Source organism: Argopecten irradians, chromosome 8, assembly GCF_041381155.1.
Source record: "Argopecten irradians isolate NY chromosome 8, Ai_NY, whole genome shotgun sequence".
Lineage (NCBI taxonomy): Eukaryota > Metazoa > Mollusca > Bivalvia > Pectinida > Pectinidae > Argopecten > Argopecten irradians.
Window position 1 is genome coordinate 23,348,654 of NC_091141.1, and position 14,747 is coordinate 23,363,400.

Below are 14,747 nucleotides of genomic sequence, written 5' to 3' on the forward strand. Positions count from 1 at the left end.
TACTTTTCACTGGATAATCTATGAATTATTTGACCAATCGATGCTTGGGATGGATGCTTGTCTCAATCGATGCAATTTGCTGATGCTGTGACACACCTCCATTTTCGGCCAATCAAAAGCCTCGATGGTGTGTTGAAAGAAATACACATCATGACGTCTACAGCCGTGCTAAAAATAGAATTTTGATGTAAACAAGAGCATAAGGACGGCGAAGGACAGATTGTGAGAAAATCACCGAGGAATACACATCGCTACAGAACGCTTGAAAATGCCTGATACGGAGAAAAGAACCCGTCAGGATATAAGGATGACGAAACCTTTGACAGTGGTAAGATTCAGCACATGCGGATGTTCATTTTGACTGGGAAAATTCGAGTCGGCCGTCGACGTTGAAAATTTTAGCATGTGACCATGAATTCATTCTCTTCTGCTTTGTTTACATCTGCGTCATCAAATTTCACTATACTTTTTATACAGTGCTGTTTGTGGGTTTTACGATTTAGTAAGGATTTCTGTTTTATAACTGCCTATTTTTCTGTTCTATTTTTTACAACACTGAAAACGATTACAATTTTCAGTAATGCTGTCTGGCCCTAGGTCGTTTCGACTCCTTCCGTTAGGTCTAGCTCTGTAAACTGATTTTCTGTAGGCCCACGATACATTTTACTATTTTATCTACAAGCAGAAAACTGTGTATACTAGTAAGCAGATGTTACAATGACCATTTTCCTTATTTGTAAAACAGTCTGTAACGCATATCGATCCAGCTGTTTACATAATTTATGACAAAAGAAGTCAACATCTTAAAATTGGCATTGCGCCATTGTGACGTCGTGAAAACATGTGACTCGGATCTCTGGGTTAATGTCATTGTCCAGGCTTTGGTCTGTGCTATTGTCATATAATACTTTGTTCAGTAGATCATGCGTCAGGTGACAGCAGAGATTTACAATTTAGCTGTACATGATATTTCTGTTAGCTGCAGATTTTTAATATGAAAGATATCGATACAAATTCACCTTTTAGAAAGAGTGAAAAATGATTATAGGCCTATCTACATAATTTACATTGTCTATTGTTATGTGCACTATTCATTGGCAGAAAACAAATCAAATGACAATTTTTTTTAATTTTTATTTTTGTGAGCACAAACACATATAAGTATAGATCTATACATAATTGACTCAATTTATCAATTAGCATTATCTATTTCTATTATTAACAATAATTAGAAGAAGAAAAAATTAATCAATAAAAAGTAACAGCTGGTTAAGATTTTTTTAAATCTTAATTGCTTTTTTTTAAATTAAATCAACTAGATCTAATTATATATATATATATATATAAGAAATAAAAACAATAACGACTGACTAGATTTCGTCCGTAAGGATTTTTCTTTAAATTTATCATATATATATATATATATATAATAGTTTTATGTCAATTTATTACAAAGAGATCTTAATTATTATGAAATAAGTATTTTTATCTTCTGATGGGTGAATATATATTTCCCAATGGCAATATATCGGAGCTATTTAAACGTACTGTTTGTATATATAGTTTGACATTCATGCATATCAGACAGATTCTGTTATATGGAAGTTAAACTATGAAAAATGTTTCCTTTTGAAATCAAATTACACACAATTTATATATGTATAATAAATAGAAACAACTACTACTTAATTCAGTACCTTATCAACTAAAACCAAATAAGTTTAGATATTTATTACAACTTTGTTATGGTTATGTTTTAATTATCAATTACATCCATTAGGAATTTTACATAATATATTATATATACATGCCCTTGTAGTTTCAGGATTATTAAATTTTTTAAGCCAACTGGACTTTCACACTAAGGGGAGATAATCTACATGTACCAAAATGCAACTCAAAAATGTACCTGTGCACAATACGCACAAAAAGACGGTAGTTGTAGAATAATGCCAATAGAGGAATTCTTATATTATTAACAATTAATTAACTTAGATTCTGGCTGGCAATCTATAAATTTATTAAAGAATTTTGTAATGTTTTTCATAATAAAACCTGCTGTCGTATCGACTAAATGACCAATTTCAATGCCACATTTCTCTGTTAATTATAATGTGTAACACTTGGATAATTAAAACTTATAAAAGACCATTTTCTTTGGTCATTGGATTGTCTAAAAAAATAAAAAGGTACATACTTGAACCAAAACAGATATTAATCTTTAAAATGGATATATGTAAAAAAAAAAAAAAATACATGTAAAAGAGTTGAATAATTTTGTCAGGCAATCAATAAAACTTTTCTTATCATTATGCTATTATCGTTTTTAGGAAAATTATTAAAAAAAAAATGAATCAATCAAAATGTAATACAGGAGTGACTGCACTAGTAGAAAATAAGACTGATTTTACAAGCTTAAAGCTGATTAATTCACTAGATCTACACCAACCAATGCAACAAATATATCCAATTTGAGCCATTAAGCTAGCTAACAAACAACTGCCATGGGTACATGTATAATATACTGAGTACATGTATATAGGTATATGTGTAAGTTCCCCCAAATGTCAAGATCCATATATTATAAATGTATATAACCACAATGTCACAAAAATTACCCATCCCAAGTTCAGTTTGTTACAAGGTACCCGTCTAAATGTGAATATTATACTCCTTTGGGTTAATTTTCATTGCAGCTTCAAAGGTCATCTTGACTTAAAGATGCTCCACCGCTGACAAATGGTATTTTTTCACTATTAGAAATAGGAACAGACGATTTATTATTTTTCTTCAGTTACAAAAGTTACTTACTTCACACCATTACCACCATTGAAAAGTTTGAGCTTCTCATTTTACCTAAGTTAAAAATATGAAAAATAATTAATTGCACCCCGAAAAAAATCCATGTCACTATATCCTATATGGAAGGAAGTACTGATTGCGCATGCACCAAATGCGAAATAAATTATTTTATATTATTTTTTGTGTTAATTAGACATATATATACATGATCAAACACTAATTATTGTTCAACTAATGAATATCATTTATGCTTTGTCGGCGGTGGAGCATCTTTAAATTGCCAAACCAACATAATTTTGTGCTTGCACTATAGTACAAATATATAGCTGGAGATTTTAATTGAATTGGCTATATACTAGTTCACAGTGCAGTTCACATAATATTTCTAACACTTGTCCAAATTAACTAAGGTCTCACTGCGTGAAGATCATCAGCTTATATTTTCTTACAATTCCCTGCATGCACATCAGCTATATATGTGTTCTTAAAAGTTATAAATTACTGAAAGTAATGGTATTTAAAGTTCCCAAAACAGTTTGTTATAACTAAGTTCAACATAATTCATAACAATATTTTATTAGGATGAAATTACTTTTATCTTTCAGCTGAAGAGCATCGGGCCTAAGCTGGTGCCATTCTTCAAAACAGTGGCCATCTTTTTTGTGCTGTTTGGAACAGAAGAAAAGGAAAGCTCTGGATCCAAACTGTTTTGCTGTATCGCCAAAATCTTGCCAATCATCTCACTGATTTTGTTCGTCTTCCTGCATGGAATGAACCTAACGGAATATTATCGTTATTCACGTCGTATTCTGATTGGCCTTATTTTCTCATGCTTTGGGGATATCCTGTTGGTATGGAAAGACACTTATTTTGAAGCTGGAATTCTGATGTTTGCTGTGGCTCAGATCTGCTATGCTCGAGCATTTGGATGGAAACCATTCAACCCCTATGCACTTGCAGTGTTTGTGGCCATCGGTGCTGCCACCTATTCCATCTTGAGCTCTTCCTTAGATGGAATATTGAGCTATTTGGTTGCCATTTACATAACCTTGATTTGTGTGATGGGATGGCGGGCCGTCGCCAGGGTCCGGTTTTTCGACGACCTGGTGACCTGGACCAAACTCTGCGGATGCGCAGGGTCCATTTTGTTCATAATTTCGGATGTGACCATTGCAGTAAATAAGTTTGTGATGCCCCTACCATTTCACCACCAAATTATTATGTTGACATACTATGCAGCCCAACTAGGTATAACTCTATCAGTGGTTGACAGCCAAGTGGATGTGATTTTACAGCCGCACCTGGAATAAAAACTGGTGAGGTAACTTGTCCGAATGATTCAAATTTAAAGCCACGATTCTCCTCAATAATACCTTCACATGGTGCTAAATTGAGTAAGAGTTGTCTTCTCTTGGTTCATGATAAGTGCATAGGGGCTTGTGCAAATTTTCAACCAATTCTTAGAAGATACTTTGATTTCATATTCACTACATAATAGCAAAAAAATAAATTTGGACTTTTGGTTGAAAAATTTCCAGCTTGTATAGAGTTGTCTTCTCTTGGTTCAGAGTACAGGGGCTTGGTGCAAATTTTCATCTCATTTGTGTAAGTTATTATCGTTTGACTTCAAAAGACTACATATAATATAAATAAAATACTTGAAATGTTGGTTTAATATTTGAATCAAGCACCTGCACAATTCAGAAGAGAAGAAAAACAAACACAAACTGAAAAATACATTAGTTACGTACATTATTAACATATGTATAACTTCTTTGTTATGTATGAGTGTGAGTGGCTTTCATGGCAACATTTCTGTGTGTGGTTTCAGTATTATTTGGTTTGAGTAATAATAGATATGTCATATCATGTGAAGCTAAATGAAGTGTGGATGTTGTTGCGTTTCTCGAGCTTCAAGTGTGATACAGTTTTTTCTGAAGCTTTTTCTGTTTTGACTATCATTTGTTGTTGCAGTACTAGTATTATTTTTGTGTGAGTTACATTTGAGATTAATTGTATGATCATGGATGTATGAGTTAATAGGTGTGATACAATTGATATTAACGTGTGTATATTTCATGAGTGATAGTTGATATCAATATAGTGAGTATTCATGTTTGATAACAGATATTGGCGTACATAAATTTCATATATGTAGATTTTGTGCATTGACATGGCCTCTAGTCATAGTTGATGAGGACACTCATTCAGCTATATATATTACACCGCTTTGTACAATAATACATGTGTACATTGACCTATACGTTTTGTGCTGTTAGGTTAAAGTCCACTATCTTCAAACAAACATGCATTGGTACTTATTGCTTGAACTGGGCATATAACGTACGTCCATGACATTTAGTCATATATCAAATATAGACCACCATTATCTGTAGTTGTATTGTGAAATATATTACCACCCCAGCTGATACAGACAGGTCATGATCAGCTGTTGCTAATTTTACAGTCAATTCATTACTTTTTACAAAGTAACAGATGCTAATTAAATAAGAGATCCAATAATTATATATAAGACTGTTTTATATTTGTACGTACATCAAATTCAAATCAATTTTTAAAAAAAAATATTTTTCGCAGTGCTATAAATAAATAATTAAATCACATTTTGCAAATTGACAATATGTTAATTAAAAGACCCAAAACTTATTTTATTTGGATGTGACTATCATGTATGTGTCTCAATTTAAAATATATATGATATATAGAAATGTAAGAGCGAGTTCCCTAAATTAAAATGACATCAGAAAAAGATGTTCAATTTCATCTTGACATAGGTCATCTCTATTTTCTAAATTACTACGTTGAATTCTTTTACTATATAACGGCTTAATTAATGAATATTATGTCAATTATCAATCTGTAAGATAATACATTATTAGATAGGATTGCTTGCCTATCAAAGGAGAAGAATCCTTATTAAATTAAAGTTTGAATCAATTTTTTTTTACGTGAAGTGTTCACCCCTGAAAACACACTTAACCTCTTCTAGTTCTATGACTAGAATATATAGTTCATTTTACAAATTATAGGGGAATAGGGATTTATACCAAGTATTTGATCATGATGCATGTTAATTAGGTCATACAGTGTACATAGCAGTAGTGATGAAGACTTGCAGATTATTTTTCTTGATTTCACCAAATTGTACATGTGTTATTGTTCTTCCTCCACACACATTCATAACTCGATCATCGTGATTCACCACAGACAAAAGTTGACATCATTTCGGAAGAGGAATTTCTTTATATTAATATGATCATGCTAGATAATGATGTTCATTTTAAATACATAATTCATACACCATGTTATTAAAACAGCTAAAAAATAAATTATTGATCTTTTGATTACAAGTCAATACTACATATATTTACAACTTGTGATATGAATGTGTGTGTTTAATTATTAAACTTTATATATATATACTTAAATACAGTTGTCTATTAAATCATGGATATATGAGAACTTCATATTTAAAATTTGTATACGTGTAATTTCTTTTGGGGAAAATAATGAACAAAAAATTTGGAAAATATTGTATTTTCAGCCAAATTCTTGTCTTGAAGGTCTATAGCTATGTCTTTGACTATATTGCCACATGAGTTAAGTAATGGTTTATTATATTATATTGTTTTTGCTTATGTAAAATTTTGAACGAGGAACAATGCAATTCCCTTACAATATCATATAGAGGCATTCAATAAAAATCTAGTCTTCTATATATGTATACGTAACACCTTAAGATATATATTGATAGTTAATCATAAAACCAGTATAGAATCATAATGTATTTAGTAAATTCTACTTATAGCCATATAAGGACATGCATCAATTATCTCAGCCACAATTTAATATATAAACGAAGCACTTCTAAGGTAACGCATACATGAAATATAAGAAAAAACACAATCTTCATAATTCAATACTACACACTGACAGATTCAGTTTTTACCCACTGTAAAAAATCCCATCAGCATGAATGCGATGCTTTGAAGTCAGCTCAATATGTAATCAAGCGGTTCAAACGCTTTTATGATCAAATGAACGTAATATTTGTCCGGTAGAAGATCAGTGCAATTGCTTTCTATTTGCAAGCGTTCAAGTGATAGACCACCTTCCAATATAATCAGCTGACCCAAAACGGAATATCTGTTACGGAAATAAAAATTTCTTCTTTCTCATGTTTTTGGACAAGGATAGAGTGAGATATATGAATAAAAAAAACAGAACGTTCGTCTCCGTTATTTCCATAAATTGAACTTTTTAACATTGCATAATTAATGGTTACTGAAACATCTGGCTGCATGCGCCCTTTAAGGCCTTATGCCTTCAGTCATATTATTTATATGCAGACAGCATTAACGTGGAAATCATTTCTCACTGACTGTCATATGTTCAGAAATAAAGTAGAGACAGGATGTGTTATATACACGGCAATTATTTGATCTAAAACTATATCTGTGCCAGATGAAAATTGTTAAACATATACATCCAAATGCTTATGGGAAGTTATTCATAATTTCCTGTATGTATACCGGTAAATCAGATTAAAATCTCTGACTAAAATAAATACGTCATTATACGTATACAAATGTACTCATTATTCAATAAACAGGTCACATGTCATATACAATATGTCCAAATAAGGACATCTGTTTCCATTGTATTATCTGTGAGTTATATTTATAGTACATGTAGCATGCATGCAGTGTACTTTTTTGTTACCGTTTATACCATAGTACATGTCTCTTTCAAAATAATTAAAATAATTAATGCTCAATTACAAAAGACAACTTTTACGAGGAAATTTTGCCCCTCCCAACATATATATTTTGTTCTTATTATAATAAGTCCTATTTATGAGCACCATTTCATGGTGGGTTATGGGGGGGGGGTGTTGTAAACTGTTGCACAAAGTCTCCTTCTTTTCTTACTCTTCTGAAGCTCAGCAGCACAACTAGATTTGGTATATCACTGAAGACATAGTCTTGTATTATTGCTATAACTTGTAAGCAGTAGTTAGAGCTGTATAATTAGACTTGTAATCCATCTTGCATCAGCTGTACTCTAGATCTGATGATTGAACTGTCTATAGGCCCAGGTTATCATCTCTACATGTACAGTATCAATCTGTAGTCGAGCTGTGTGTATTATAAGATAAAGAAACATTCTAGGCCTAATCTTTCAAGTTTACATTTGATACCAATGATACCAGACAAAAAACTTCTACATATTTCATAATCATATTTTTTTCTATTGGAAAAATTTTATATAATAATACTGGTTTTGAGTATCATTTGATTTTGAAGTGCAAGTTCAATATGGTTTAACGGAGTTATTTGAGCATTCTTTATCTATTATGAAGAGTTATCTGCCCTTACTTTTTAATTGTTTTTGTGTGAAAAGTTCTCTCTACCAAAATCAAGATAATATTTTTCTAAAACAATGCAGCAAATGAAGATTGACCTATTAGCTACTTACATTTGAATTGAGGAACAGTACAATTGTCCTTTGAAAATACTCATTTACTCATGATCAGGGAATACAAGTTTATTTAAATATAGAATCTCCATGCAGCTAGAGATTTTAAGATTACTAAAATTAGCACATTTCGTGATGCCATTCAGATATTGAAAGCAATGATTTAAATCCATCCTGCTTGAATGATGAGACAGCATATAGGCTCATGATACGTACAATATTGTTCATTTGATACATATGATAACTTCCTAGTCAATGAGCTTTGCTTGTATATTACAGAATAATTTAAATTGTAAAAAAAACGACTTCCAATGCTTTGTCTAATCTAGATCTAGATCGATCACTTATTACGTCTTAATTGTACGGCATTTTTCCTTCTTAATTCCTAGTAATCACAATAATACGGAGACCTGGCAACACCTACTAATTTTGCTTGTCCTGGCCATGGTGACATTGGCCTTTTAGACAATTTACATGGTATACGGTAAATAAAGTTTTATTTTATGTTTTTAGGAAATCAATATTTTGGGGTATCTAATCTAGAGTTATTCTGTACTCACATACGGTGTGTGTATTAATTATGTATATGTTTGTAACACAAAGCCAGTATATATAGTATTGACTATACTATAGCTAATCTTCATTTCACTTGATACTAGCTATAGGTGTACGTAATAGTGTCATGTTCACCAGGACCAGTCTTTCTGCCGATCATGGCTCCCTGGAGGCAATTCTCAACCATATTCTGTGTGCTATATACTTGAACTTTATCTATATACATATGCCAATACATGTAGTTTAGCTGTGTCTTATATATATATACATACTGATGAAATTAAAAATGTAATCAGCCTAAAATGATGTAAGTAGAATGTTCAGGTTGGTAATCAAATAAATCTATAACTATAATGCAGCCATTTAAGGTAAAAAGATATATATACAGCTAATTAAAAGGTATTTTGTAAAACCTGCACTTTTATCTGTTGAAGTATAACTACATTCTGTGTTGATTTTAAATACAAGGTTTAATTTTACATTCGGCAACTCCTTAATTTTTTGGAATGTTTAAGGCTTTGGGCATGATGCTTACATAAATATTTTGTTTGGTTTTAGGTGTCTTAGGGAGTGATGTTTCGAGTTATAGATCAAGAATTATGATAAAATTTCACAATGTGAAGAATTCTGGTAAAATTTTTCAATCTGTTTGATGATGAACAATCCATATATCTAAACCATGCTTATATCATGAGTTCAGTTGTACATCTCTTGAGCTCTGTAAGCAGAATCCCTTTTATGATTGTATATGGAAATGACAGGAGATTTTGGCATGGAACCATGCCATTGTATTATTGATTGGTGTTAAGTAGTCTATATAATAACAATAGGAATATTTCTGTTGGTAGAGTTAGGATATGTGAAATGGGATTTTGATGAGGGTCCCAAGGGGGACGTACCAGAGAGGTAAATGTGTGTTCAGTTTTATTGTGGATTTATGAAAAACTTTGGTGGTGATTTTGGATGTGTTTTGGATTTTGGCTGGAGCATTATTTTGTTTCATTATCACATTGGTTCTTCATGATTGCGTGTTGTGAGAGAGAGAGAGAAATATAAAATTAAAAAATGTATACGATGCATTATAAGTTGACTATCGATACTAATTATGGCACATATACATATGCATTTAAGTAGATCCTGACATGTCCCCAAGGCTTATTTACAAGTTACTTACGTAGTTATTATTAGTAGTAAGTATATCTATATTTCTGGCTAAATGCCAATGGCCTAATGAAGAAATCGACATTATTTGATATATTAATGTAAGTGATAGGTTTTATGTGTCATTTGATAATCAATTAAATCATTAAAATAATAAATAATAAAATGTTTAAAAACTATAGGCTCAAAAATTACCATTGAACATTTTTTTTGTTTCTAATGAAAGATCATGAAATTCAATGGTTATCGTTAAATTTTGTAAAATAAATCCAAAAAATGATTACATGTGTTAATGATTTTAGTGTCCTTGTAAAAAAGTAAATTTTTCAAACTTGTTAATAATAACAGATCTAAAGGAGAAAATGAATAGAAGGGATGAATGGATTTCTGGTAAAGATTATCCCTAAGCTCTCTACATATTCCAACAGAAAATCTGATCTATTAGAATTACTTCCCTTTGTTTTACATCGTCAAATACAATCGCAACATCTCTGAGTAATTTCCGTCAATCTTCGGAAATATATACATGTATATTATATTTCCGAAGATTTCCGGAAATTTCTCCGAGGGGATCTGATTGCGTCAAATAGAGTGAAAGTAATCAAATTGATATTACTAACAAAAAGCAATACATATTGTAATTATATGTAAACGTTATCTAGATAGAACAAATGAGTGTTTGAAAATGTTGTTTTGTTTTAACATTTATTAGGGTTTGATGATATGTTGTATAATTGTTGATGTCTGTGCTATTTAAAGCACATACCCGGTATACTGTATGGTCTTTCATGGACAGTTGTCTGTTTTAATTGTTTGTTAAAGGGAGATAGTCACTGTTTTGCTTAAAGTCTTTCTCAGACAAAATGTGTTGTCTGGCATGCTTATTTGTCTTTCCCAAACAGATGTCAAAATATAATACTGTACAAAATATACATAATTGTGTACGTATCTGTTTAATATACTATATATGGGGCTTGAAATGGCTGGAAGAGTTATCTACCCCTATAACAAGGGAATTCTGAATTTAATCTTTAAAATGCTCTGTGTGAAGAGAGAGTACTATTATTCTGTATTTGAAAACAGTCATCCCTAAAATTTGGCAATGAACTATTCGTGTCTTTGATTCAGAAGAGTTAAAATGTTATTAAGATGGGATAAGTTATATTTCTAAGTACAAGGTGGTGATAGATATACATTTTCATGTATTGTAGGTTTTTTTCATAAATAATTTAAGTTACGTGAAATTCTGGTAATAAAACATCAATACAGCTAGGTCAAAATCTGGTAGCTTTATAGTAGAAAAGATTTTTAATAGGTTTTGATAATAAAAGACCATTTTGTTAGCTATACAATTTATTTCTTATGGTGATAATTGTTACTAGAGGTTTTGGTACTAGGAAAGACATTTTCTGAAAATGGTATTTTAGTCACCATTTGGGATTTTAAATAGATGTGTATGCAATTAATACTTTTTACCTGCAAAAGAAAGCATTATCATGATATTAAATTTGAGTAGTTTAGCGCTTACAAAACATAACATATATAATTCATCTGGTTATGAAATATTTTGATGTTTTGAATGACCTACCGGTAGGTACCTTGTTATTAAAGGAAGGGTAAGACTTAGGTTTACATTGATGTACAGTGTACATATCTTGCACATCTTGTTGAATCTCAGTAGGCATTAGCAGGGGAGACAAATCTATGACTTTTAATATTATTGCTATATACACAAGATTTTGATATTAATGATTCCTCAATAAATTTGTTTTTAAACAGTGCTTAGCTTGGATTTAAAAGAAAATTTCACTTAACATGAATGGCTGAAGAAGTGCATAGTGTTAATATATACATGTATATATATCATGTAGTATCATAAAAGTAAATATGGTTTTCGTTGCTTCTCTTTAATCATTTCCTATAACCAATTATGTTTGCCATGTTTTGCGTATTTCTTAGTTGTCCTTGTGCAACAAAATTGAGAAAAAAAGGTATCTAACACCGGGACCTTAATCTTTGTCATATTGGCCGATTGTATCTAAACCTGTGTGTGCGTCTGACAGCAGGCTTTTGATTCTAATTATACAAACACCTCTATTTGCGTAATGTATTTAACAGGTAACAGTATTGCACCAATAAGCATATCCATAAAATTAGAATCAAAAGCCTGTGTTCTGACTCTAAATAGTCGAATAACCAATTCATTCCGATCTAACAAAGTTCCTTCCCTTTGTTTCACTCTGTCGGTACTGATACAGATATAAAGGGAAGTAACTCTTCACAGATCAGAATGTTCAACCTTATATACAAGCTACTTAATTGGCTATACATGTATATGGGTTTTTGAATTTATGGCCAAGAACTCTGGTGCTTTCCATCTCCAAAACTAGACTTATACTAAAAAACATCAATATTTGGTGTATAAGACACGATTATATATATGAGAAAAACCTAATGATCGCACATATGCATGAGGTACAATTTAAGGTACAAGATTGTAATAATGAAGTTGTGGAGGATATTTTATTTTAAGAAGTACATTAATGTGCATACTGTTTAAATTTCTTTGTGCAAATAAATTCAATATACACTCAAAAGTGCATATATTATACCTTGGTTACCTCCCTTTATTTCGTATTTGACTTTAACCATGGTTATATATATAACCTCAGTTAGGTTCATTTTCGTCAATCTATAAATATTATATATAGCTTTTTAGTTTTGATTTGTTTTGTTTTTGTCCAGTACTTGCCCTTATTGTTTTACCTGGATAAGTTCAATGCACTTTCAATGCAAAAGTGAACAAAAACAATTTTATTTTACTTGTTACTGCAATGTTCATAGGCTAGAGAGTAGATCTTTTTCTTTATTTGGACATGTTGTACATCTGTAAATAGACAATTTCATTCCTGTATAAAAATGGTTATTTGAACATGAAATAAAAAGGTTAGATAAATAAAACCATTTCTTTGTTTTCATTTCTTGGATTTTCCTTCTTATTTGAATACTATATTTGCTGTTATTAGCTCCAACAACACTAATATTGTAACAAAGGGGCTTTAAATTATTAGGAAATCAAATGTAAGTTGTGAATTTAAAAAAACCTCTTAAAACATCGTTAAATCCATGGGATGAGTGCATCTGCACCAGGTATGGGGTAATTAAAAATGTAATGGTAATTAATTGTAATGGCATTACAATTTTTCAAGTAATTGAATGTAATGTGTAATTGAAGCAAATTTCAATTACATGTAATGATGTAATTTTCAAAATTTCATTATGCTAAAAATGATGTTCATGTACTAATATTCCAGCTCAATTCGTTGAAACTGGATTATTATTAGGTTTTTTGGTTGGTTCATTTATTAGCAATATGTGGCAATTTTGCCACGCTTTATGTGTTTTAATGAATGCCCAGTAAGATTGGTAAATGTGATATTAGGCAAGTTTTCTCAAACTGCAAATTATCCATGTGATTCAATTTCTTGTATTTTAATATATGTGAACATTTATAAATTGGCTTATTTTATCACTGCAATCATGATTAAAGTACATTAACATTAGAACCAGGCGATTCTAAATCATAACATTATATTTGTTGTGAAAAGTATGTAGGCATGAAAATGTGAAGGTCTGTATGTACAATGCCACCTAAATAAACTTACATAGAAATATTTATTTCTATTATTCTGTACAGTAAAGTACATTGGCCATTTTCCTTTAGATTTGATAATCTTTACTTTTTATAAAACCTGCCTTGTTAGTATATATAGGGACCACCTCTTTATATAGACCATTTACTTACTAATAATAAGACCGCATTCTTTTAAAAGGACCAAAATGGTGATCTGTGTTTATCACTCGAATATCAAGTCCTCTTTGCTTTACCCCTTACTCATTAGGTGGTCATTATAGACAGATTAAAGGCTGAATCAGAGTTGGAATTATCTTCTGAGTTATTGTCACTTACTACAGTAACAATGAAGATAAACAATGAACAAATGGGGAATAAAACAGTCAACTATCAAAGAGGCTATAAGCAAAACAAGATCTACAGATCATCATGGATACTGTAACCTTAAACAAGGTCTACAGATGATAACCATGGACAATATAACCTTAAACAAGATCTACAGATCACCATGGATACTGTAACCTTAAACAAGAACTACAGATGATAACCATGGACAATATAACCTTAAACAAGATCTACAGATCATCATGGATACTGTAACCTTAAACAAGATCTACAGATCATCATGGATACTGTAACCTTAAACAAGATCTACAGATGATAACCATGGACAATGTAACCTTAAACAAGATCTACAGATGATAACCATGGACAATATAACCTTAAACAAGATCTACAGATGATAACCATGGACAATATAACCTTAAACAAGATCTATAGATCATCATGGATACTGTAACCTTAAACAAAGATCTACAGATCATCATGGATACTGTAACCTTAAACAAGATCTACAGATCACCATGGATACTGTAAACCTTAAACAAGGTCTACATGACTGATAACCATGGACAATATAACCTTAAACAAGATCTATAGATCATCATGGATACTGTAACCTTAAACAAGATCTACAGATCATCATGGATACTGTAACCTTAAACAAGATCTACAGATCACCATGGATACTGTAACCTTAAACAAGGTCTACAGATGATAACTATGGATACTGTAACCTTAAACAAGGTCTATAGAT

General features: G+C 31.1%; 1 protein-coding gene across 1 annotated transcript; it reads left to right on the forward strand.

The window, feature by feature from the left end:
• Positions 1-166: 166 nt before the first annotated feature.
• LOC138329717 (lysoplasmalogenase TMEM86A-like) lies at positions 167-12,978 on the forward strand. Its single transcript, XM_069276991.1, has 2 exons — positions 167-328; positions 3,408-12,978. Exons 1-2 carry the CDS (start codon positions 269-271, stop codon positions 4,110-4,112), a joined length of 765 nt encoding a protein of 254 aa, XP_069133092.1. The 5' UTR covers positions 167-268; the 3' UTR covers positions 4,113-12,978.
• Positions 12,979-14,747: the final 1,769 nt, after the last annotated feature.

Coding starts and splice junctions, on each gene's coding strand:
- LOC138329717 (XM_069276991.1), top strand. CDS start 269: ATGCCTGATACGGAGAAAAGAACCCGTCAGGATATAAGGATGACGAAA. Junction 329..3,407: donor TGACGAAACCTTTGACAGTG/GTAAGATTCAGC, acceptor TTTATCTTTCAG/CTGAAGAGCATCGGGCCTAA.